Source organism: Stegostoma tigrinum, chromosome 34 (assembly GCF_030684315.1).
Source record: "Stegostoma tigrinum isolate sSteTig4 chromosome 34, sSteTig4.hap1, whole genome shotgun sequence".
NCBI lineage: Eukaryota > Metazoa > Chordata > Chondrichthyes > Orectolobiformes > Stegostomatidae > Stegostoma > Stegostoma tigrinum.
Window position 1 is genome coordinate 4,656,564 of NC_081387.1, and position 24,376 is coordinate 4,680,939.

At 42.1% G+C, this 24,376-nt stretch overlaps 2 protein-coding genes and 1 pseudogene across 4 annotated transcripts in view; 1 reads left to right on the forward strand and 2 right to left on the reverse strand.

The window, feature by feature from the left end:
- The window catches only part of LOC125446459 (zinc finger protein 271-like), a 130,561-nt gene that overhangs the window by 17,649 nt on the left and 88,536 nt on the right, over positions 1–24,376 (forward strand). The window lies entirely within an intron of this gene.
- LOC125446402 (zinc finger protein 271-like) overlaps positions 1,095–24,376 on the reverse strand; it is a 61,614-nt gene continuing 38,332 nt past the window's right edge. For 2 of the 3 annotated variants that reach the window (XM_059639707.1, XM_059639705.1), the window contains one exon: positions 1,095–4,224. In XM_059639707.1, coding sequence (XP_059495690.1) covers positions 3,069–3,752 — 684 coding nt within the window. In that variant the 5' untranslated portion in view covers positions 3,753–4,224 and the 3' untranslated portion in view covers positions 1,095–3,068. Of the gene's footprint in view, positions 4,225–24,064; positions 24,104–24,376 lie in introns of those variants that run through there. The other variant, XM_059639706.1, reaches the window with a different exon arrangement.
- The window catches only part of LOC125453051 (zinc finger protein 271-like), a 78,291-nt pseudogene continuing 68,545 nt past the window's right edge, over positions 14,631–24,376 (reverse strand).

Below are 24,376 nucleotides of genomic sequence, written 5' to 3' on the forward strand. Positions count from 1 at the left end.
GAAAGAAGATAGAGACATTGGTCTTGTGGTGCAATTGGTCAGTGCAATCAGTTGTTAACCGAAAGGCTGATGGTTTGAGACTATCCAGGGATGGAGCATGGACAGCATGGTGCTCAGTTATTAGCCCTGCTGCCTCATATTGCCATGGACCCTGGGTCAATTCCAGCTTAGGGCGACTGTCTGTGTGGAGTTTGCATCTTGTCCCCATGTCAGCATGGGTTTCTTCCCACAGTCCAAAGATATGCAGATGAGGTGAACTGGCCATACTAAAATGTCCATATTGTTCAGGGATGTGCAAGCTAGATGGGTTAGTCATGGGAACTGCAGGGTTACAGAGATTGGGTAGGGGTTTGGGTCTGGATGGGCTGCTCTTTGGAGGTTCGATGGGCTAAATGACCTGCTTCCAACTAGATGGATTGTATTCTATTCATAACAATCTCTCTCTCTCTCTCTCTCTCTCTCAATATCAGCAAATCAAAAGAACTGATCATTGACTTCAAGAGGTGGACACACTCCCTCTACATCAATGGAGGTGGTCAAGGGCATTGAGTTCCTAGCGGTAACAAGAACCAACAATCTGTCCTGGACCTCACATGCAGATGCAGTGGTCAAGAAAGGACAACAATATCTCTTCTTCCTCAGGAGGTTGTCCATAAGGACAATCACCAACTTTTATACACATTCACCCCAGAAAGCATGCTTGGTGTGGCAACTGCTCTGCCCAGGACTGCAAGGAACTACTGAAAGTTTTGCACAGCCCAGACCATCACAGAGGCCAACTTATCTGTGGACTCCATCTACTCTTGTTGCTGAGGAAAGGTTGCCAACATCATCAAAGACCCCTCCTACCCCTGTAATACTCTCTTCCATAAGGTAGAAGATACAGAAGTTTGAACACACATACACACCAAAGGGTTCAAGAACAGCTTCTTCCTGCTGTTATTCAACAGACCGCCTTAATTTCAAATCTAATGTTGATCTTGCTTTTGTGCACCTCCTGTGCAGTCGTAATCTTGTATGCCTCACTTTGTCTAAACACCCAATGATCTGTATGGCCTTGTTTGCTATGATTTGCCTGAACTGGTTGCAAAACAAAACTTTTCACTGTACCTTAGGTACGTGACAACAATAATTCAAATCAAGAGTGTAGAATTTATTCAAACATTCTGCTATTCATTTCAAAAGAAATGCATACACTTGCTTGTAAGTTACTTCACATACAGATTCCATAAAGAAAATGATCCTGCATTGATAGATCTTATGTTGTGCGTGGAATTTGGCTGTTCGTCTGGTGTCTGCTCGTGATTCTCTTGGAATGTTGCTGTGGTAACTGTTGCTGCTCATTTGTTGCATTTATTGGCAAACACTTGACCTTCGTGACGATTGTTCAGTTTCGTGCTCAGTCAGTCATTGAACTGTTTCATTAGTTACCCGTTTGAAGGAACAGCTTCTACAATGCACATAGATGACTGCAGTTCTGATGATGGATCTGGATTTTCAGTTGTTCTATACTAAAACTGAGGTGACACCTTCTCTCCATAGGTCCCTAGTGTCAAGTGAGCTGATTCCCATGAAGTGCATTGAAATGTTTGTATTCTGACTGGCTCCCTAACAATTAGCCCTGGATTTGGCAGCTTTACCAAAGTGAAATTTGGTTGTTGGCTCACTTTGGTCTTGTAACTCATTCCTATTTCCACCTCAGTTTTTTCAGCATTTCAAACAATAGTATGGGTGGATAGTGACATTAGGTAGTGGACTTGTCAACTTGTCATGTCTTCAGTAGTGTTTCTCCACTCCAACATTACCTTCTACACATCATTGCCAGAACTGGATGATTTTTTAAATGATGTTTTTGGCTATTTTCACTGGGGTAGTGTGGAGATGATGTGTAGTGCTGAAGTATCGGAATTCTTGACTGATGAATTAAAATCATTGTCACTCATCACAATGTTAAGTAAGTCGTGCCAACTGAAGTGTGCTGTCAGACATTCATCAGCTGCTCTAACTCTTCATTGTCTGAATAGTAATCAACTGTGACAAGATGATTAGTTCCAGTGAGAATGAAGAGCTGTATTCCAAGATTCATCCATGGCCTGTTAGGGTCTGTCACGAGTCTTGAGTAGCTCTTTATCTTGTTTAGCTTGGTGATTTGATGTGTAGTTGGTTTCATCTGAGCAAGACTCTTGTCTATCAGATTAAATGTCTGTTATGTTCGTGATTTTCAGAGCATGTTGTGCTGTTGTTTCTTGTTGAATCTGGATAATATCACAGTTTATTTCAGCATCAACTTCCTTCAGAGAGTGTCGCTCTCGACTGTATGTCAGTTTTGCTTTCATTAGTTGTATTTCACCTCTGCAAATGAAGTAACATCCTTTGCAAACACTGTGGACCAGATAGAAGTGATTGGAGAAAGATGCTTTGATTTGGCTTGTGCTCAGAGACAACCATTATTTTATCTCTCCAAATAGGTGCTGGTTGAATAGCTCACAAATAAAGACAACAGCCAGACTCTCTTTCTCCATTTGTGCACATTGTTGTTCAGTGTGTGTTAACACTGTGAATACAAACCCAACGGGTTGCCCTCACTGCATGGGGATTACTCCAAGTCCTGTGTCACTGACATCACACTGCAGGGTGGCTCCATTGTTGACATCATAATCCCTCAGCACTGGTGATGTCATCACTAGGTGTTTGATGGGAGTGAGAGCTGCTTCTTGTTCTGTGTCCCAGTCCCACTGAACACCCTGCAATGTGAGACTGTGTACACCGTTACACATTGATAACAGGACTTGGCTTGACAATTCACAAATCCAACAGTTAATTGATATGACTTGTCACTTACTGGTTACCCTGTTGTGTTTGCTGATGTTCCAGCAGACTGAACAACTGACAGAGTTTCTCCCCTGAGTGTGTATGTGTGTGTGTGTGTGTTGATGGAGCTGAGTAGACACTGTGTGAAAGCTTTGTCACATACATCACTCCTGAGAAGTTTCTCCCATTCAAATCTGCATGCATCCCAGAAGCAAAAACGTTACTAAAATTTGGTTATAAACCTCATGTTTGAATATTTACTCCCCTGTGTGAACCCTCTGATGGAGCAGGAGGTGTGATGATCTTGAGAATGATTTCTTGCAAACCTCACACTTAAATGGTTTCTCTTTTGTGTGAATGTGCTGGTGTGTATGGAGGTTTGATGATTGTGAAAATGACTTGTCACACTGCCCACATGTGAATGGTTTCTCCCCAGTGTGAATGCGTTGGTGTATACAAAGTCCTGCTAAGTCTGAGAATGATTTGCCGCACACCTTGCACAAGAAAGGTTTCTCCCCTGTGTGAACATGCTGATGTGCGCGGAGGTTCGATGACTGCGAGAATGATTTGTTGCAAACCTTGCACGTAAATGGCTTCTCTCCTGTGTGAATACGTTGGTGTACTCGGAGTTCAGATGATGATGAAAACGATTTATCACATACCTCACATGTGAATGGTTTCTCCCCAGTGTGCATGCGTTGGTGTGTCTGGAGGTTCTCAGATCGTGAGAATGATTTGTCACACACCTTACATGTGAATGGTTTCTCCCCAGTATGAATTCTCTGGTGCTTCAACAGATCCGAGGATTGGGCAAAAGCCATCTTACAAATTTCACACTTGAAGGGTTTCTTCCCGGTATGATTCCTCTGGTGTCTCAGCAGGCTCGAAGAGGCAACAAAAGCTTTACCACACACCTCACATTTGAAGGGTTTTTGTTCCATGTAGCTGACTTTGTGTTAACAATTACAAAACAAATGCAACTTGAATGTTTGGACATTTGATGAATCTGTGAAGCCCTCCTCACACAGTTCACATTCAAACAATCTCTGACTGAATGAATCAGTAGTTCATGAGGCTCGATGAATGATGGAAGCTCTCACCGTCCTTGGAGCCACTCACATTTCTTCCCAGCCTCACTCTGACTGATCAGCCACAGCTAAACCTTCAGAAAGGTTGGTTCTGATGGAAGGCTCTACACCACTGACCAGTTTTAGATTTGATGTTAAGTCAAAGCTCCTCTGACACGACCGATTTCCAGATGATGGTTTCACTGCCCAATCTTCTCTGTGATGAGCAATGCTGTGAAGGGACTGGATACCTTCCCCCAGTAGTTGTTCCTTGGGTGATGGTCAAGATCTATCGGTCGTGTCTATCCTTTTTCTGTATTCTCCGGTGTAGTACACTGCAATCTTTCTGTAAAACAGGAAAAGAAAACATGATTCCCTCCAAATCTTCATCCTCCTATGTTGAAGGGTCCCGCTGCTCATTTTTAGTAAAAGGGCTGCTGATTCATTATAAACTGATTTTGTGCTTGTGAAGAAAATTTTATCCTTAAAAAGTGTTTAAAATAAAAAGAGAAATGTCAACTCGTTGATGATTTTGAAATTTCTTACTTTCTTCTACAAAATTATTTGAAGAAAAAGTGCTTTACAGAATGTGCTGAAAGCTAAAGAAAATATTGCTTCAACGTAGCTGACTGAAGAACTGTTATCCTGGAAAATTAGATACATTGCACTTGCTCAGACTGCACAGGACAAAATATCAAATTCAAGCTTAGGCTTTTGGGAAAGGCTGAGGACTTCAGGTTCATGTTCAGCCATTTTTACTTGTAAGGCAGTGGTGTGGGTTGACAAATGGGCCTAGTTTTGGAAGTACCAGAGAGGGTAAAAGAGAAAAGATGGTGAATGGAGAAAAAGAAATGAAAGAAGGTTTGAGTGTTGACAGCGAACAAAGAAATGATTGCCTTCCAGTAGGCAAGAAGGAGATAAGGGCAGAGTTAAATTATATGAACATAAATGCATTGAGTATAGTGAAGAAAACTGCAGAACTGGAAACAGAAATTGAACTGGGGGATATGACACAGTAGTATTGACAGAAACGTGGCTCAAGCCAAACCAGGACTGGATACTTAACATCCCGGGATATAATGGTTTTAGTAGAAGCAGTGTGGGTTTAAAAAAAATGGGGGTGGGCAGGGGGGGAATGAGGGAATGGTGTCAGGGTCAAAGATAGTATCATTGCCCTTGAAGAGATACAGTTCCTGAATTAGAATCTTTATAATTGGAGGTGAGCAACAGGAAGGGAGCAGTGACCTTGTATTTATTATAGTAGGGAGGAAGCAGAAGACAGCATTTGTAGGTAGGCTATGGAAATCTGCAGGACAGGTAGGGTTGTGATACTTGGTGATTTCAAATACCGGAGAGTCATCTGGGGGAAAAAAGTAGGTTGTATTGCAATGTGGGGCAGGAGAACTTTCTGGAATAGTTGGAAAAGGATTTTTAAAAAAAGTCTACAGTTAAGATCCCAGACTGGAAAAGGGCAGATTTTAGTGGTTTAAAAGTTGAACTGGAGCACATTGAATGAAAACATATTTTGATGGATAAAACAGTGGATGAAAAATGACAGAATTTCAAATGTGAGACGAATTGGGTGCCAGTTAGGCACAAACCCATGAAACATAAATATGGGTATCCAACGGTAGAGTACCCTGGATGATTAAGGATTTTAATAAGAAAATAAGGAAGCAACAGGAAGCATATGATGCTTACGAATAACAACAGCATCAGAAATCAGGAAGAGTATCTCAAATGCAGGAGAGAGGCTAAGTCTGAAATAAGGAAGGCTACGAGGAAGCACAAGGATTGCAGCTGACCTAAAACAATTAGTAAAATGTTCTTAAAACATATTAATAGTAAAGGTTTCATGGGGCCCATAAAGAACAAGCAGGAATAGCTGCTCATTGAAGTGAAGGGTATGGCAGAGGTACTAAATAAATATTTTGCTTCTGTCTTTACCAAATCAGAAAACAGTGATAGTTTCCTAGTTGAAAACTGAACAGTATAGTGATAGATAAAGAAGAAGTGCTAAAACGGTTGCCAGTAGGACATGTCATATCCAGGGATGGTGATGGTGGTGTCTGGGACGTTGTCTATCAAGTATGATTCCATGAGTATGACTATGTCAGGCTGTCCCAATTTTGGCAACAGTCCACACATGTTAGTAGTAGGACTTCTCAGGATCGACAGGGCAGTTTCTGTTGTCTTTTCTGGTGCCAAGGTCAAGGCCGGGTGGTCCATCTGATTTCATTTCTTTGTTGAGACTTTGTAGCAATTGATACAACTGAGTGGTTTGTTAGGCCATTTCAGTGGGCAGTTGAGAGTCAACCACGTTGCTGTGGGTCTGCAGTCTAGGTCAACCAGGTCATAACGACAAATTGAAGAACTGCAGATGCTGGAGTCAGAATCGATGTGGAGCTGGAGGAACACAGCAGACCAGGCAGCATCAGAAGAGCAGGAGTGTCAGGACTGATGAAGGGTTTAGGCCTGAAACATTGACTCTCCTATTCTTCTGAAGCGGCCTGACCTGCTGTGTTCCTCCAGCTCCACACAGTATCAGGATGACAAATTACCTTCCCTAAAGGACATTAATGAGAGAGATTAGTTTTTCTGACAATCAGCAATGGTTTCATGGTCACTAGTAGATTCTTAACTCCTCATTTTTTAAATTGAATTTAAATTTAACCATGTGCCATAGTGGGGTTCAAAGCCGCATCCTAATAACATTAACTCAATATCTGATTAATAGTTTAGCAATAATACCACGGGATCATTCCCTCCCCAATTTCCACCCTGTTCTCACCTTCACCTTGTTCATCTCTGACCCCTTCCTTCCCTTCATTGACATCTCTGATTCTATTTCTAGAGATAGGCTAGTGACTGATATCCATTACAAACTGACCGACTCCCACAGTTACTTGGACTACACATCCTCACACCCCTTTTCCTGCAAAAGTGCAAGCTGAAAGAAAGGCTTGGCGACCCTGCAGTCTTCAGGACTCAATGTCAAGCTTAATAATTTTAGGTCAGACCACCTCTTCCATGCCCTTCCCTCACCACTAGACACCAGGCTTTGTCATCAAATGATCTGAGCACCCATTTTCTATTGATCCCCAATAGCATATTTGCTGTCCCCCCACCTGACCATTATTCATTCCTTTATCTGCCCAGCTGTTGTCCTCTCTCTCCTGAGCTCCATTTCCACCACTGTTCACTCCTTTTCACTCCCTGCCCCTATCTTCTGCATATATACTGCCTTTTCTCAGATTTAACCAGTTTTGAAAAAGGGTCATTGGACGCAAAACATTAACTGTTTTCTCTGCACAGGTGCTGTCAGATCTGAGTTTCTCCAGCTATTTCTGTTTTTGTTTCAGATATCCAACATTCAGATTTTTTTTTGTTCTGTGTTTGCCTTTATTGTTCTGGTGACATTGTCAATTGATCTATCTCGTTTTGTTCATTTGATCAGACTTTTCAACAGGCTGATACAACTGAACGGCTCACTGAGCTATTTCAAAGAGCAGCTAACCACATTGTTGCATGTCTGGAGTCATATGTAGGCCAGACCAGCTAAAGACAACAAAAATCCACAATCCCTCCACAATCAATGTTTCTTCAGTGGGAGGCTGCTTCACAGTAAGAGTCAAGAGCGCCTTCAATGTAATTCAATGCTGAAAGAACAAAGCTGGAAATGGTGGCATTGCACTACTAATCCAGTAGCCCAGGCTAATGTTTTGGGGTCTAAATTCAAATAATATGCATGGCAACTGATGGAATTTGTATTCATTAAATACAATCTGAAACAAAGCTGGACTCTGTAAAAAAATGAGTGTGAAACTATCAACAATTGTTAGAAATGACGTCTGGTTCACTAACGTCCTTTAGAGAATAAAATCTGCAATGCTTGTCCAACCTAGTTTATATGGACTCTCAAGATCCATATTAATTGGGATGAATCTGAACAGTCCTCTGGTTTTACAGGCTATTTCATTCAAGTGCAGTTAAGCGTTTACTGTACATACACTGGCTACTGTTTCCAAACTTACACAACAGTAACCATGTTTCAAAAGTAATTCGATACCTGTAAATTGCTTTGGGACATCAAGTGGGGTCATGGGAGGCTTTATATAAAAGCATAGTTTTTTTTCTTACCTATTCTGAGCAGGTTAGATTAGATTAGATTAGATTCCCTGCAGTGTGGAAACAGGCCCTTCGGCCCAACAAGTCCACACTGCCCCTTGAAGCATCCCAGCCAGACCCATCCCCCGATAACCCACACACCCCTGAGCACTATGGGCAATTTAGCATGGCCGATTCACCTAGCCTGCACATCTTTGGACTGTGGCAGGAAACTCACACAGACACGGGGAGAATGTGCAAACTCCACACAGACAGTCGCCCGAGGTTGTTACAGAGATTAGGCAACGGTAGTCTTAGTAGATTTTGAAAAGACAGGAAATATCCAGATCGCAAAACAGGGAGACCTGACCATTCACAGTCCTAAAACACACAGAGAACTCAACATTAGGAAATAAGTAAAAATCCTCAGACACTCTGCTCCTCCCAGATAATTACACCTCACCTTCTCATATTCAGGAATGAGCCATCAACAAAACTCAGGCTGGAAATCAGGAGGGAAATGCTTCCAATAAACACACTCAATATCCAACACACAGCTCCAGTCAAACAGTTCAGCACAAAGCACCGAGTAAACAGCTCTCTCAGCTGGATCTTCTCACACAGCATAAGGGACATTTCCACCCCTGATTACCCACAGGACAGTCAGACTGCCTGAAGACTGGTGTGGATATTATGGGATACAATTTGTATAAAAGCTGCTCCTTCACTAGGTTTTCAGTCCCGATACGAAGTGAACCAGCTCTGGAAGAGGAGGAGAAAAGACTGCTTTTGCGCTGCGATTGATATCGGTCGCAACCAACGAGAGATAAGAGATAACACAGTGTGCAGCTGGAGAAGGACAGCAGGCCAGGCAACATCAGAGGAGCAGGAAAGTTGATGTTTCCACTTGGCACCCTGATTTGCTTCTTCAGCTTGCCTGCGCCTCTGATGCTGCCTGGCGTGTTGTGCTCCTCCAGCACCACACTGTGTTATTTCTGACTTCAGCGTCAGCAGTTCTCACTATCCCTCAAACAGAGATGAGGGTAGCTTAAGTCCTTGCCCATACAATGTGTCAATCACTGCTCAACACATTACATCGGCAGGACTTTCTGAAACAAAAACACGCTGCTCGAGAAAAACAGTAGGTCTGGCAGCAGAGTTAACAATCCAATCCAATTACCCTTCTTTAGAACTGATAGTAGTTGGAAAAGATAGCATTATTTATTTATTCATGGGATTTGGACATCCCCGGCTTGACTAGATTTATTGCCCAGAGGGCAGGTAACTGTCAACCACATTACTGTGGGTCTGGAGTCACATGTAGGGCAGACAAGGTATGATATCAGTTTCCTCACCTGAAGGACATTAGTGAACCAGATGGAACTGAAAACCAAGTGAGGAGATGGTGAGTGAAGGAACAACTTTTTCCAAACTGTATCCCATAATATATGCTGAATATGACAAAGGAGGGGGAAGGAATGAGCAGATAAGCAATGATACAGCCCCCTAAAAAGAGTACAATAATTAGGCAGGCAAAGGGATTGGTGATAGTATGCTAGGGATAAAGAAAAGCTGATAATGGGGACCATAAGTAGGTGAAAATGTGATGCATGTGCTGATAGCAGCCTAGTCATGACAGGGCCTGTGGTGTTGGAATAGATAAGGGACATAAAGAAGTTGTTCAGGTTCTAAAATTATTGAACTCAATTTTGAGTCCTGATGGCTGCAGAGACCCCAAGTGGAAAGTGAGATGCAGTTCCTCTGGCTTGCACTGAGCCTTACTGGAGTACTTCAGCAGAATGAGGCAGAGAGGTTGGCCAGTGAACACTGAAGTAGCAGGCATCTGAAAGCTTCAGGTCATTTTGTAGACAGAATGTAGGTGTTCCGCAAAGGGTCACCCAGTCTGTGTCTGATCTTCCCAATGTAGAGGAGACCTCATTGTGAACAGCGAATATGTAGACTAGTTTGAGAGAAGTATGAGTAAATCACTGCTTCACTTTAGGTGCATCCAGAGCCTTGATAGTGAGGAGCAAGGAAGTAAACAGCAGTTATGCATCTTCTGTGATTGCTTAGGAAGGTGCTGTGGGGTGTCAGGAGGTAACTGGAATGGAGGAAGAGTGGACCAGGATGATCCAGAGGGATCACTCTCTGCAAAATGCTGACAAGAGGAGGGGAATGTGTGTCTGATGGTGGTATTCTGCTGGAGGGGGCAGTAATAGCAGCTTATGGTTCTTTGGATGCGGATGTTGGGGAAGAGAATCCTATCAGCGTTGTAGGATGAGAGCAGAAGAACAGGAAATTGGTCAGACATGGCTCTGGGTTGTGTCAACTACAGTCATGGGAATTCTGAGTTCTTTACAGAAGACAAGGTGTGAGGATGTATTGTCCAAGTAAAGTTAGAGTCAGTGGGTTTATAATGGATATTGGTTGCCACCATGTCCCTAGAAATAGGAACAGAGATGTCGATGAAGGGAAGGAAAGATTCAGAGATGGGCCAATTGTAGCTAAAAGCAGAATGGAAATTGGAAGTGAAATCAATCCATTTTTTTTCCAATTCTGAATGAGAAAGGAAAGCAGTACCAGTGATGTTACTGGTGTACTGGAGAAAGAGTTGGAGGTGTGCAACTGTAAATTGAGTAGGATTGAAACAAGGAATGTTCCACACATCCCACAAAGAGACAGGCATAACTGGGGCCCATGCGGGTACCCATGAATACACCTTTGATCTGAAAAAAGTGAAAGGTGTTAAAGGGTAAGTTGATCAAAGTGAGGACAAATTCAAAGAGGGTGGTAGTAGACATGGATAGTCCTTCTTTCTCTAAAGAAGCAGAGACCACCTGGTGGGGGATGGACATGTAAAAAAGATTGCCTGTCAATGGTGAAGAGGTGATGGCTAATGCCCGTGAATTGGAAATTCTGAAAATGACATAAAGCATCAAAAGATTTTGCTGATATATGTGGGAAGAAACTGGACATGGGGAGAAAAAAAATCACGTTGAGGCAGAAAGAAATCAGTTCTGTGGGACAGGAACAGACAGAAACAATGGGTCTGCCCAGCAGTTCGTTTGTGGATTTTGGGAGGAAGGTAGAAGAAGGCTGGATTGGGTTAGGAGACTGTGAGCTGGGAGGCTGTCAGGGAAAGACACAGTGAAATAAGTTACTGTTGTGCACACAACAGATTAATGATCAATGGTGGGTCATCATCCAGGGGAGTTAGGAGGAGATGTCCAAGAGCTGGCACTCAGCCTCTGCAATGTAGAAGTCAGTACATCAGACAACAATGACACCACTCTTGTCAGCAGGCTTGGGTCTGAGAGCACAGTGTTCAGTCAGTTCAGAGAGACATAGGTTTGAATGGGTGGGGGCATGCCAACAAATTACGCGGACCAGGTAAAAGGCCAGAGGGAAGAGGTGCAGGTGGTGGGACAATGTTGTAGGGAGGTGAAAGGGTGTGTGGAATGGGGAGGGGACTGCTGTCCAAAGAAATGGGCATGGAGGTGCAGGTGATAGAAAAGGAGTTCAATGTCATGTTGTGCCTGAAATTTGTGGGGGCAAGGGGTAGATATATAAAACTAAGACCTTTGCTGACTGCAGAACATCTAGTGTCAGACAGCAGAAGATCGGAGGGGATAGTAAATACCTGACAAGAGGCGGGGTTAGGAAAAGGGAGTCAGAGGGAATAGGACGGGACAAGGTTCTATAGGGGTATGGCTACCTCTGAATTTCTGAAGTTTGTGTTCCTTAATGCCTGAAAGGAAGATAAAAAGTTTCTTGTTAGAATGTTGATGAGTGGAGAATGAAGTGGAACTCTGAGGCAGGACAGCTCTGAGATAATGTGAGGCAATGCTTATGGAGAGATCGAGAGTGTGCATGTAGTGGCACATGACACTGAGTATGGCCCTCAGCTCACAAAGAGAAGAGGTGTTTGAGCAGCATTGCACACCTTGGAGATACCTGTGATCCTGAGTGGATTTGAAAGACAACAGGTGAAACTTCAGTTCAAATTCACATGGTATGAATGTTGAATCATAGGCAGTCACTGAGAAATTAGATGTGGCTGTGAAATCAGATGTGAAAGCAAGTTTTGGTAAATACCTTGTCAAACACCACAAGTAAGAATGAATGTAATGAAGGTGAACAAGAAGAATGATTAGAATGGAAATCCTGTTACAGAGAGGAGCAGAGCTTCTTCATGGTGGGCGTACATGGAAGAGGTGTAGCAGTGAGTTAAACACTAAAATAAAGCAAGGAACTGCAGAAGCTGGAAATCTGAAAACAAGAAATTGCTGGAGAGAAAGCAGAGGTAATGTTTCAATCCAGTGACCCTTCTTCAAAACTGACAGCAGTTAGGAAAAGATGCGATGCATGCTGAAGATGTAGGGAGTAAGTGCATAGATAGAGATGAAGCCCTGAGGGACAGAGAGTGACGGTTTGGGAGACAAAGGGATGGATGATATTATACCAGGGAGAAATGGTTATGGTGAAATGAGTTGGCTGTGCTGAAAACATACAAGGCCTTGGGTGTTGGGATGGATAAAAGACATGGAAGAAGATGTTCAGGTTCTAAAATTATTGAACTCAGTATTGAATCCTGAAGACCACAGGGACCCAAGTGGAAAATGAGACGCTGCTGGTTGATGTTTGCGCTGAGCTGTGGTGTTGTGGGAGGAAAGAGAAAGGGTGAGGGCAGAAGAGTGGGAAATAGGTTGGACTTTCTGAGTCACTGTACTTCCCATTTCAACATGTTCTACTTGAGCCAGTTCAAATCTGAGCACACAAGCCCAAATGGCTGTCACTTGGATGGTAGCTGGAATTGGAGATGTGTAACTGTAAACTCCAGCTCCAAGCAGTGGGAACTGAAGTCACAGCTGCTTTGTACCCTTGAATCCATCCACCTCCTGCCCTGCCAGCAGCCTCGTTTTGTGTGTGTACTGTTTACTTTGCTCTCATCAAGGGCCCATTTTCTCCCTTTCACGCCTTAAATAGCACCTCTACTCGACATCTCTATTCCTTTTTAGCTACAATTAACTATCCCTTTGTCTTTTTACACTGGTCCTTCACATTATCTATTCCCCTGAGTCAAAAATAGCTTTTTCAGTTCTGAAAAAAAGTCATACTGGACTTGAAACATTAATTTGGTTTCTCTCTCCAAAGATGCTGCCAGACCTACCGAGTTTCTCTTGAATTTTTTGTGCTGTTCTAGTGATCTCTGTCCCGTCCTATCCATCTATGCTAACACTGAGTGACGGCCCAGCCCTCTGACAGTCAGCCCTGCTCCTAGCATCTGGGACTACTGGTGTAATTGAATCTTCCACCTTTCCTGGGCCATTAGTCTCTCCATCAAACTCCATCCTGTTTACAAGTAGCCTGTGCCCACTCACGTTGCTGCTAATAGTGTTTCGTTTCCTGTTTCTGGGTGACCTGGTCTGTGGGCAGTCCTTAAGACTGATTGTATTGTCTAGGTTACACAGATTTTATTGAACATTAAACTGCAGGAGATCATATGGCTCATGCTACCTTTATCAGCTCTCCGTAAAGTTGTTATTCTTGCTCCCCAACTCTTTCACGGAGCCCTGCAGCCATTACTTTCTAAAGTATCATTCCAATTCCCTTTGGCAAGTTGCTCAGGAATCTTTCTGTCACCCTTTTTCTCCATGCATTATAGATTGGAACAATTCATTGAATAAATAGCACTTGTCCTATTCTGTTTTTTGCCAATTATTTTAAATATGTCGTTTGGCTACCAGTGAAACAGTTTCTCCCTACTTAATTAATTTAAAACTCTTAGGCTTCTGAACACTAAAATTAAACCTCCCCAGAACCTTCTGTGCTCTGAGGAGAATGCCCAGTTTCTCCAATAGCTACAACCTTACAACTTAAACTGCTCATAATTTGCAAACTTCAACACTTAATACTGTTATGATTTCAGCTCATGTTACTATTGGACAAATCAGATACCGGAATGAAATCTGTTAAAATAGATCACACTTCGTTTAATTTAACATGGTGGTCTTTCACTTTCAAGTAAGCAGAACATGCTGCAAATTTGGTTTTAACAAGAAAAGAAGTGTATGGCACAAAAGACGGAATAGTAAAATAAAACAAACCGAGCTATATATAGTTTATAATATTTGAAACACCCAGTAAACCAAAATCCCATCCACTCCCTCATAGCATTAGTTTACAATTAATAAAAATCTAAATAAATTTCCCTTCTGTTAAGTCTGCAGGTTTGATGCTTTTGCTTTACTTCAGGTGGTGTGAGCAGTGAGAACTTTTCCTTGAATATTCACACAACTGAGAGATTGTCTCGGCTCTGAACAACCTGTGGAACTCTAATCAAACACTCCTGCTTTAACAAAGTGATACCCTTAAACTTATTTTTTCAGCTCTGAACAAACACCTTCTAGGAACAACTATTTTTGCATCTAACGTTAGCCATGTGTCTTTTGAACTTTCCTGCAACCCTCATTCACATTCACCTGCTTCTTCTTCCGGGTCAGAACTGAATCCAAAACGCAGAAATTATCTGCTCTGGTCTGAACTGGACAGAGAGCACATGAATCACCTGGTCTGAACTGGACACTGTTCCCAGAATATAGAAACTACCTAAGTTGAACTGGACACTGAGCCAAAGCACAGATGTCATCCAGAAATATTTATTTACATCAATGACGAGATATGTTTATGAAATGAAGCCACATTGTTCAAAGGTTATCAACCAAACATCAACCCAAGATATGAATATAATCACATGAACTCTCGATTACAAGTTATTTCACATTTCTATTTCATCAGGTAAATTACCACTCACAAAGTAAAAACCTGTGTTTTTCCATTCACTTTTAATTATGCCTGTTTCTACACAGCATTGCTCACAAGCTTTGAAGTGTTGAGGTCTTCCCATAGTTCATGTGTGAGGTGGCCATTCAATCCTTTGGCTCCAGAGATGATATTGCCTCCTTGGCAAATGTTCTTGTGGCAAGTGTTGCTGTTCTGGTAATTTTTGCTGCTGATTGTTTGCATTGTTGGGGAATTACTGACCTCTTGGACTGATGGTCATTCAATTTCCTAAACAACTGAAGAAGTCAGAGCTGCCTGATCATCAGTTGTCGTGACATTTCTGACCCTTAAATGTGTTTTTAAACATTCTACAAACTCACTGGAAGTTATTGATGTTAGCTGTTTGAACTCGCTGCTATCTGAGGACTCGTTAACTGTATGAGATAATAAGTTCCAGTGAGAATGAACAGCTCTGTTCCAAGCTTCATCCATGAGCTGTCTGGGATTGCACGAGCAATGAGCAACTCTTTATCTTGTTTATTTTGATGTTCATTACAAGCACTGCACTGGAGATGTGGTCCTTCACTTCATTGCTCATGATTGGGCAGTAGGACACATCTCTTACCTTCCTCACATTAGATCTGATTCCTTGAAGGTTTGTGGATGTGTTTCAGGCTCTCTTTTGGAATAATGACCCTGCTCCTTTTGTACTAGATGCCATCTAGGGTGATCATCTCTGTTTGCTCAATCCTCTCTTACAGCAACAGAGGTATCCACAATAGATTCAAGTCACCCTTTCATCACTATTTCACAGAGCATTTGAAGAGCTGTATGTCATTATGTAGTTTTTTGATGTGAGTCAAATGTTTATCTGTCAGATCAGTACCTCTACTGGATTGATGGCTTTCAGAACGTGTCATGCTGTTGAATCTAGAAAATTTCATGCACCATACTAGAAATACCAAATTCCATCAGAAAGAGTCCAGTTCTTGACAGCATGTCAATGATGTACACCTGTTACCCCTGCTTCGATCTCACTTCCAAGTGATATCCTGGCAAACAAGGTAACATAATTTTCAAACACCTTGACACAGATATGGATAGTTTTAGAAAAATGTTTCAAAGTGGCTTCTGCCTAGCCTTCACCATCAATTTCTCTCTGACAAAAATTCACAAGTCCAGCTCTCTTTCTTAGTCTGTGCACATTGTTGTTCAGTGTGTGTTAACACTGTGAATACAAACCCAATGGGTTGCCCTCACTGCATGGGGATTACTCCAAGTCCTGTGTCACTGACATCACACTGCAGGGTGGCTCCATTGTTGACATCACAATCCCTCAGCACTGGTGATGTCATCACTAGGTGTTTGATGGGAGTGAAAGCTGCTTCTTGTTCTGTGTCTCAGTCCCACTGAACACCCTGCACTGTGAGACTGTGTACACAGTTACACACTCTGAGGACAGATTGAGCAAAAGCCTCATTAGGTCATCCCATATGAGTTCGCTGATGTTCCAGGAAATCCAACCACTGTGTGAAAACTTCATTACAAAACTCACATCGATAGGGTTTTTCCCCAGTGAGAGTGCATTGGTGGACCAGCAGATATGCTGACTGGGCGAAAGTCATATCACAAACATCACACCAAAATGGCTTCTCCCCTGTGTGGACACGTTGATGTGCACTAAAGTGTGATGACAGAAAGATGGATTTGTGACACATCTCACATGTAAATGGTTTATCCCCAGCATGAATTCGTTGGTGTTTGCAGAGATCTGATTATGTGGAGAAAGCCTTCTCACATATCTTACACATGAATGGTTTCTCCCTGGTGTGAATGTGTTGATGCACAAGGAGGGTAGATGACTGCGAGAACGATTTGTCACACATCTCACACTTGAATGGTTTCTCCCCTGTATGAATCCTCTGGTGGACCAGAAGGATTGACGACCTTGAGAAAGATTTGTTGCATACTTCACATCTGAATGGTTTCTCCCCTGTATGAACTCTCTGGTGGAGCAGGAGGTTTGATGAACTGGTGAACGATTTGTTGCATGCTTCACATGTGAATGGCTTCTGCCCTGTGTGAATCCTTTTATGGATCAGCAATATCGATGACCTTGAAAATGCTTTGTTACACACTTCACATGTGAAAGGTTTCTCTCCTGTGTGAATCCTTTGATGTAGCTGGAGGTCTGATGTCCTTGAGAATGATTTATCACACACATTACACATAAATGGTTTCTCCCCCGTATGAATCCTATGATGTAGCAGGAGGTTCGGTGACCTTGAGAATGATTTGTTACACACTTCACAAGTGAAAGGTTTCTCCCCTGTGTGAATACGTTGATGTTTACGGAGGGTTGACGAGTCTGAAAATGATTTGTCACACACATCACATGTGAATGGTTTTTCTCCTGTGTGAATACGTTGATGTTTACGGAGGGTGGATGAGTCTAAAAATGACTTATCACACACCTCACAGGTGAATGATTTCTCCCCTGTGTGGATTCGTCGATGTACACGAAGGGTCGATCGTGATGAAAATGATTTGATACAGATATCACATGTGTATGGTTTCTCCCCTGTGTGAATGCGTTGGTGTATAAGTAAGAGTGATGACCGTGAGAATGATTTTTCACATACCTCGCATGTGAATGGTTTCTCCCCAGTGTGAATGCGCCGGTGACACACCAGGCCTGATGACTGTGCAAAGCCCCTGTTACAGACCTCACACTTGAATGGCTTTTCCCCAGTATGAACGCGTTGGTGTGTGCAGAGATTTGATAGCTCTATGAACGTTTTGTTGCAAACTTCACATTTAAATGGTTTCTCTCCAGAGTGAATGTGCTGATGAATTACTTGGCCTGATAACTGTACAAATGCCATGTTATAACCCTCACAGTTGAATGGCTTCCCCTGAGTGTGAATTTGCTGGTCAGTCTCAAGCATCAATTTGTGTTCAAAAGCTTTATCACACAGCTCAGACTTGAAGGGTTTCTCTTCCATGAAGCAGCTCTTATGTTCACACTTGTATACCTTGTATGTTAAGTGACTTTATGAACTGGTGAAGTCCTCCTCACACTTGAATTGCTTTTCACCTAGAGGCAAGAGTCAGTAGTTCATGAGGCTCGATGAATAATTGAAATTCTCACTGCACTTGTAACCACTCACAGTTCTTCTCTGCCTCACCCTGGCTGATCACCCACAGCCAAACCTTCAGAAAAGTTGGTTCAGATGAAAGCTCTGCACCACTGACCAGTTTCAGACCTGATGATATGTTAAAGCTCCCCTGACTGACTGATTTACAGAGGAAAGTTTCACTGCCCAACCTTCTCTGTGTTGAGCAATGCTGTGAAGGGACTGGATGTCTTTCCACAGTTGTACAGTTGTTCCTTGGGTGATGGTAGGGATCTATCTGTGGAGTCTATCCTGTCTGTGTTCTCTGGTGTAGTACAGTGCAATCCAGCTGTAAAACAGGAAAAAAAATGATTTCTTCTAACTCCTTGTCCTCCCTTGCTGAAGGGGCTGATTCCTCAGTTAGAGGCTCTTCCACAGTGAGTGTTAATCTGCTTTACCCTGTAGAGGGAAACAGATGCAAGTCCTTTCTTTTTCCTGCTGTCTGTTTCCAGCCAGCTTACTGGATAGTGACCAGGAGCAGAGAATGCAAATTTAGTCAGGCTGTTTGTAATATGGAATCTCAATTTGTTATTAGCTCTGATTACTGAATGAATCAATGTGGAAACATCCTACACTGCTCGGTCACCATCCTCGAGTACATACAATTCCATTGGCAGGTGGGGAAGTCCTTAACATTGATTTTGTAGAATCTCATGGTGTCGGGTCAAATATGTTCAAGGAAAACTACCACTCCCCCACAACTGATGAATGAATCCTTCATTATATTCATCACTATGAGGGAGGTAGACTAAGGACAGTTCCCAAAACTGGGTCTCTATAGTATGCAGTGAGCCATAAGCAGCAACAAGACTTATTCCAACACAACCTCACAATCTAGCATAGCCCACATTCCGTAATTATCATCAAACCAGTGGATAGACAGGTCAGAGCAGCATTTGGGATAGATTTAAACCGAGTGAATGGTTAACACCAAGGCTTAACACCAAGAGTAGCAGGTAATAATAAACAGGTAATGTCCTAGATGTAACAAGGGGACAAGCAATGTTGTATTTAGCAGTGAGTAATGAGCCAGATTTAATGAGTAATTGTGTGTGAACATTTATCAAACAGGGTCATCATAACACGATCATATTCAATGTACCGTTTGAAAGTGAAAAGCATGAATCAGCCCCTAGAGTTTTAGATTTATGTATGGCTAACTTAAACAAAATGAAACAGAGACTATCCACAGTATAAACTGGGAAAATCTGCGAATTGGTGAAACAGCTGAAATACAGGAGAGAATGTATTTAAAAAATTTCAGAATAATACAAAATCAGTTTATGCCCCTACAAGGGAGAAGCTCCACTTCACAGAAAAAAAGCATCCATGGACAACTAAAGAGATAAGAGTAAAACTAAAAGAGCTTATAAAAATGCAAAAAATAATCACAGATTCAGCTGAATGGCAGTAATACAAAGATCACCAAAGGGCCACAAAACAGCTTGTACGAGTTATGGAAACAGACTATGAAAGGAAACTTTAACACACAAAGAAATGCGGGTGGTCAGGAGGAATGCTGGCCCATGAAAGACTGCAAATGGGGATATTGTCAATGACTATCAGGAAATGGCAGACATGTTGACTACTTCTTTGCCTCAACAGAAAAAGTAAAACGTTTTGGGTAGAAAAGGAGAAAAGCTTGCCAGAAGTCCTGAGGAAATTAATAGTAGATCGAGAACAGGGACTGAATAAAAATTCACATTATATAAAACATCAGAAAGGAGGAAATTAATGGAATTAATGAGTGACAAATCCTGGGATGTGGTGGTTTCCATCCAAGGATGTTAAAGAAAGTAGAGCAGCACAGTGTCGACACCCAAACTACAATCTTTCGAGTTCCCTAGATACAGGAATCAACCCTCCAGATTGGAAAATTGCACATGTTGCCTGATTTTTAAGAAGAGCAAAATAGGAAAATCAGGAAATATTAGACCAGTTAGCCTAACATCTGCAGTGGAGAAATTGTTGGAGTCAAGGATAGGGTAACTGAACACCTTGAAAAATTTCAGTTAATCAGGGGAGCCAGCATGGATGTAATGACAGTTAGGTCATGCCTGACAAATCTCATTGAATTTTTTGGAAAGGTGACTAAGACAATGGACTGGGGAATATCTGTGGATGTTGTTTATATGGACCTCCAGAAGGCATTTGATAAGGTGCCACATAAGAGAGCATTAACTATCAACGTCTACAGAATTGAGGGCAAAGTACTGATAGGGCTGGGAAATTGGTTGAGTGGCAGGTGACAAAGTAGGAATAATGGGTATGCACTCATAATGATAGGATGGGACCAGTGTGTCCCACATAGATGTGTGTTAGGGCCTCAATTATTCATATTATTTATTAATGATTTAGATAATGTCATAGAAAGTCATATATCCAAATTTATTGATGACACAAAATCAGGCGACATTGTAAACAGTGTAGATGATGGCATAAAGTTACAAGGGATATTGATAGATTACGTGAATGGGCAAAACCATGGCCGATGGAGTTCAATTTAAGTAAATGTGAGATTATCCATTTTGGAACAAAAAAGGATAGCTCACTTCTTGATGATATGAAATTAAATACTTTGAAGTGGATGACCACAGATTTGGGGGTTCAGGTACACAGATCATTAAAATATCGCAAACAGGTGCAGAAAATAATCAAGAAAGCTGGCCTTTTCTTCTAGAGGACCAGAGTACAAGGATACAGAAGTAAAATTGTATGATTAGAACCCACTTGGAATACTGTGAGTAGACCACACCTTAGAAAAGAATTATTGATCTTGGACAATGCAGGTTTACAAGAATCATACCTGGATTTCAGGGATTAAGTTATGGGGCTAGATTGTAGAAATTTGACTTGTTTTCTTTGTAGAATTTGGAAAGTTAAGGGGTGAACTGATTCAGAGATAATGGGAACTGCAGATGCTGGAGAATCCAAGATAACGAAGTGTGGAGCTGGATGAACACAGCAGGCCAAGCAGCATCTCAGGAGCACAAAAGCTGACGTTTCGGGCCTAGACTCTTCATCAGAGAGGTGAACTGATTGTAGTCTTAAAGTTATTAACCAGAAAAGACAGTGTTGATACACTATTTCCACTAGCTGGAGATTCTAGAATTAGGGGGCATAATGTGAGAATTAGGGCTGGACATTCAGGAGAGATTTTTGGAAGCAGTTTGATACAAAAAGGGTGGTAGGATGTTTGGATCTCTCTTTCACAAACAGCATGCTGGATCAGTTGTTAATTTAAAATTTAAGATAGATAAATTTTTGTAAAGCAAAGGCATTAAGGGATATGGACCAAAGGCAGGAATATGGAGTCATGCTACAGATCGCTATGATGTCATTGAATAGTGGAACAGGCTCAGGCTCAACGGGATGAATGGCCTACTCCTGTTCCGATGTTCTGAGAGCAAAACAGTCCTATAACCAACAAATCGAACAAAGTTCTGCAGTCCTACCACAACTTGTTGACAATTGTGGAAAACCAGTCAACTAACAGGAGGAGAGTTCTGATTACTCCAATCATCCACAGTGTTGAGAAGTGTGCTATAAGTGCGAAGTGTCTTGATTGTTATATTTCACCTGGAATGGGGGTTGGTGGGGAGTTGTATAATTTTACCCAGAATCAGGCTGGGGGTTTGCTTAAAATGGGCACTGGTTGAGACTTGCGGTGCAAGATACAATAATCTCCCCAGCATCTGGCACACACAGAAAATCAGAAGTATAGGTTACCTAAATCTGTTGGTTGCACAGGAGACACTGGTGGTGGCTGGGAGAAGTCAACTTGTCGCTGCCACAAGCTGAATGTGTATTCTAAAAATGAGTAGCGAGTACTGGTATACCAGTCCATGATAGTTGATTCTGTCTTAAGGTAAGCCTTGAACTAACTTTGAAAGTATCTGATCCATTATTCCCTTACAGTTGCTAATATAGAAAAGTCCCCATTATCCAGATCCCACGCACCTGGAATTTCCTTTTTAAATCTTGAATGCCAGTTGCATGAAAATTCCAGATGCGTGGGATCCGAATAACAGAGTTTGCTGTACAGAGTTACCACACCTGAAAACAAAGGCAAGAGGAGCTGGGGCTGACTGGAGAGACTTTCTGTTTTTGGGACAGGGAAAAAGACAGAGAAAGGGAAGCCAAGGAATGCAGTCATTGTGATCAGCAGACAGGAGAGGGTGTCTTTTCTGTAGGCTGCCAGGCAAAATATGGGGGGGAATATGATCACTGATTGAAGAGATAAATCCTGTGACAACTGAAAGACTCTGAAAGATTTGTCCTAGTGTGGCTGGGGAAGTAATCATTGTAGGGAGCCTCAGTGTTGGAAATTGATTCAGAATTTGTCTGAAAACTGAGGAACACCTTTTGACAGTTACTCAAAGTTATTATTCAGTGAAGTGAAGAGAAGCAAACCTGTTGGGAAGTTGAGTGGGATGTTGGACTGGATTCTTTAAAAATAGTAAATCTATACATTGTATGTTATTCTGTTATATTAAAAGTTAAAGAGGGATTTTTTTCTGCAACTTAAGTTACTTACCAATTATTGTTGGTCTTGGTTTGTTAGTGTAAAATTCTTAAATATGTAACTTTACAAATTCCTTTGAGTTGCTACTGAGAATTCGAATAATTTTAAAAGTTATCACTTTCTATGCAAACTGTAAAATTCAACGAATCAACACAACCAGGAAATAGATGATTTGGTTAACATGTTGCTGCTTGTGGACCCTTGCTGTGAACACATTGGCGGCTGCATTTCTTAACCGTAAAACAGTGTCGACACTTCAAAAGTATTTAATTGGCTATGAAGCACTTTGGGACATCTGGTAGTCATGAAAGCGTCTATATTTTTTCATTTCTAAGGAATTTAGAAGGATAAGGAAGTCTTGAAGGGATTTGAAAAGACACCTGACTATTTCCTGTCCACAAGATCAGCTTCTAACATATACACAGATCTGAACTTAGGAAATCAGTTGGAATCCTCAGACACTTTCCACCACCCAGATTGTTACAGGGGGAGGTGATAGCCTCGTGATATTATCACTATCCACAGACCCAGGTAATATTTCAGGGATCCCCTCCTCCGACTTCAAGCCCCACCCCCATCGCCTACATACAAGCCACATCCCGCCCGCTTGACCTGTCCGTCCTCCCTGGACTGATCTATCCTCTGCCTAACTCCCCACCGACACTCACCTTTACTGGCTTCATCCCCGCCTCTTTGACCTGTCTGTCTCCTCTCCGCCTATCTTCTCGATACATCTTCTATCCGCCTCCCCCTCTCTCCCTATTTATTTCAGAATCTCCTTCGCCTCCCCCATTTCTGAAGAAGGGTCAAGGTCCGAAACGTTAGCATTCCTGCTTTTCTGATGCTGCTTGGTCTGCTGTGGTCATCAGGCTCTACATTTTTTTTTATCTCTAATGTTCCAGGGAGATAGTTTCTTGTGCTCAAAGACGTTATGACAATCTAGGTTTGAATCCCATCATAACAGATGGTGGAATTTGAATACAATATAAATCTGGAATTAACAGTCCATTATGACCGTGAAATAGTCGTTGATTGTTGATGCACAACCTGTCAGTTTCATTACTGCCCTTTAGGGAAGGAAATTTGCCACCCTTGCTCTGGTTACTGTTAATGAGTTTTAAAAAAACCTCACTTTCTCGTGCAGTAGTTCTCCTATAACGCGATAGTTGTGTTCTTGCGTGACCCCGTGCTAGATCGCCTCAGAAAATTGCGTTGTACGAAAATCCTTATATCTGTACAGTAGAAAGTTTGCGGTATCTAAACAGTGCCCACTATTGATCAATCGCGTTACAGCCAATTTCGCGTTAACCATGCGCATTTTAGCAAAATTAACTGTATTCGTAACAAACTGTCAACAACATTCTTCTGGAAATCAGGAGGGAAATGTTTCCAATAAACACACTCAATATCCAACACACAGCTCCAGTCTAACAGTTCAGCACAAAGCGCCAAGTAAACAGCTCTCTCAGCTGGATCTTCTAACACAGTACAAGGGACATTTCCACCCCTGATTACCCACAGGATAGTCAGACTGCCTGAAGACTGGTGTGGATATTATGGGACACAATTTGTATAAAAGCTGCTCCTTCACTCACCATCTCCTCACTTGGTCTTCAGTCCCTATAGGAAGTGAACCAGCTCTGGAAGAGGAAAAGGTAGAATGGGCAGTGTGGGTGGATTGAAGTCTGTCACAGTCAATCCAAATATTTCTGCAGCAACGTGAGTTTTCTGAAGCTTGGGAAACTGACCGGTGAAATGGGGGTGACATTGAACAGCAGATCAGGTGGGGATTTAAACTTGTCATTGTCACCATTGGAATAAAACCTCACATTGCAGCTGCCGTCTCAGTTCCCCTGGTAAATGTTTGACAGATTTCTAGTGTGGGAATAGCATTCTTCACCTCAGAG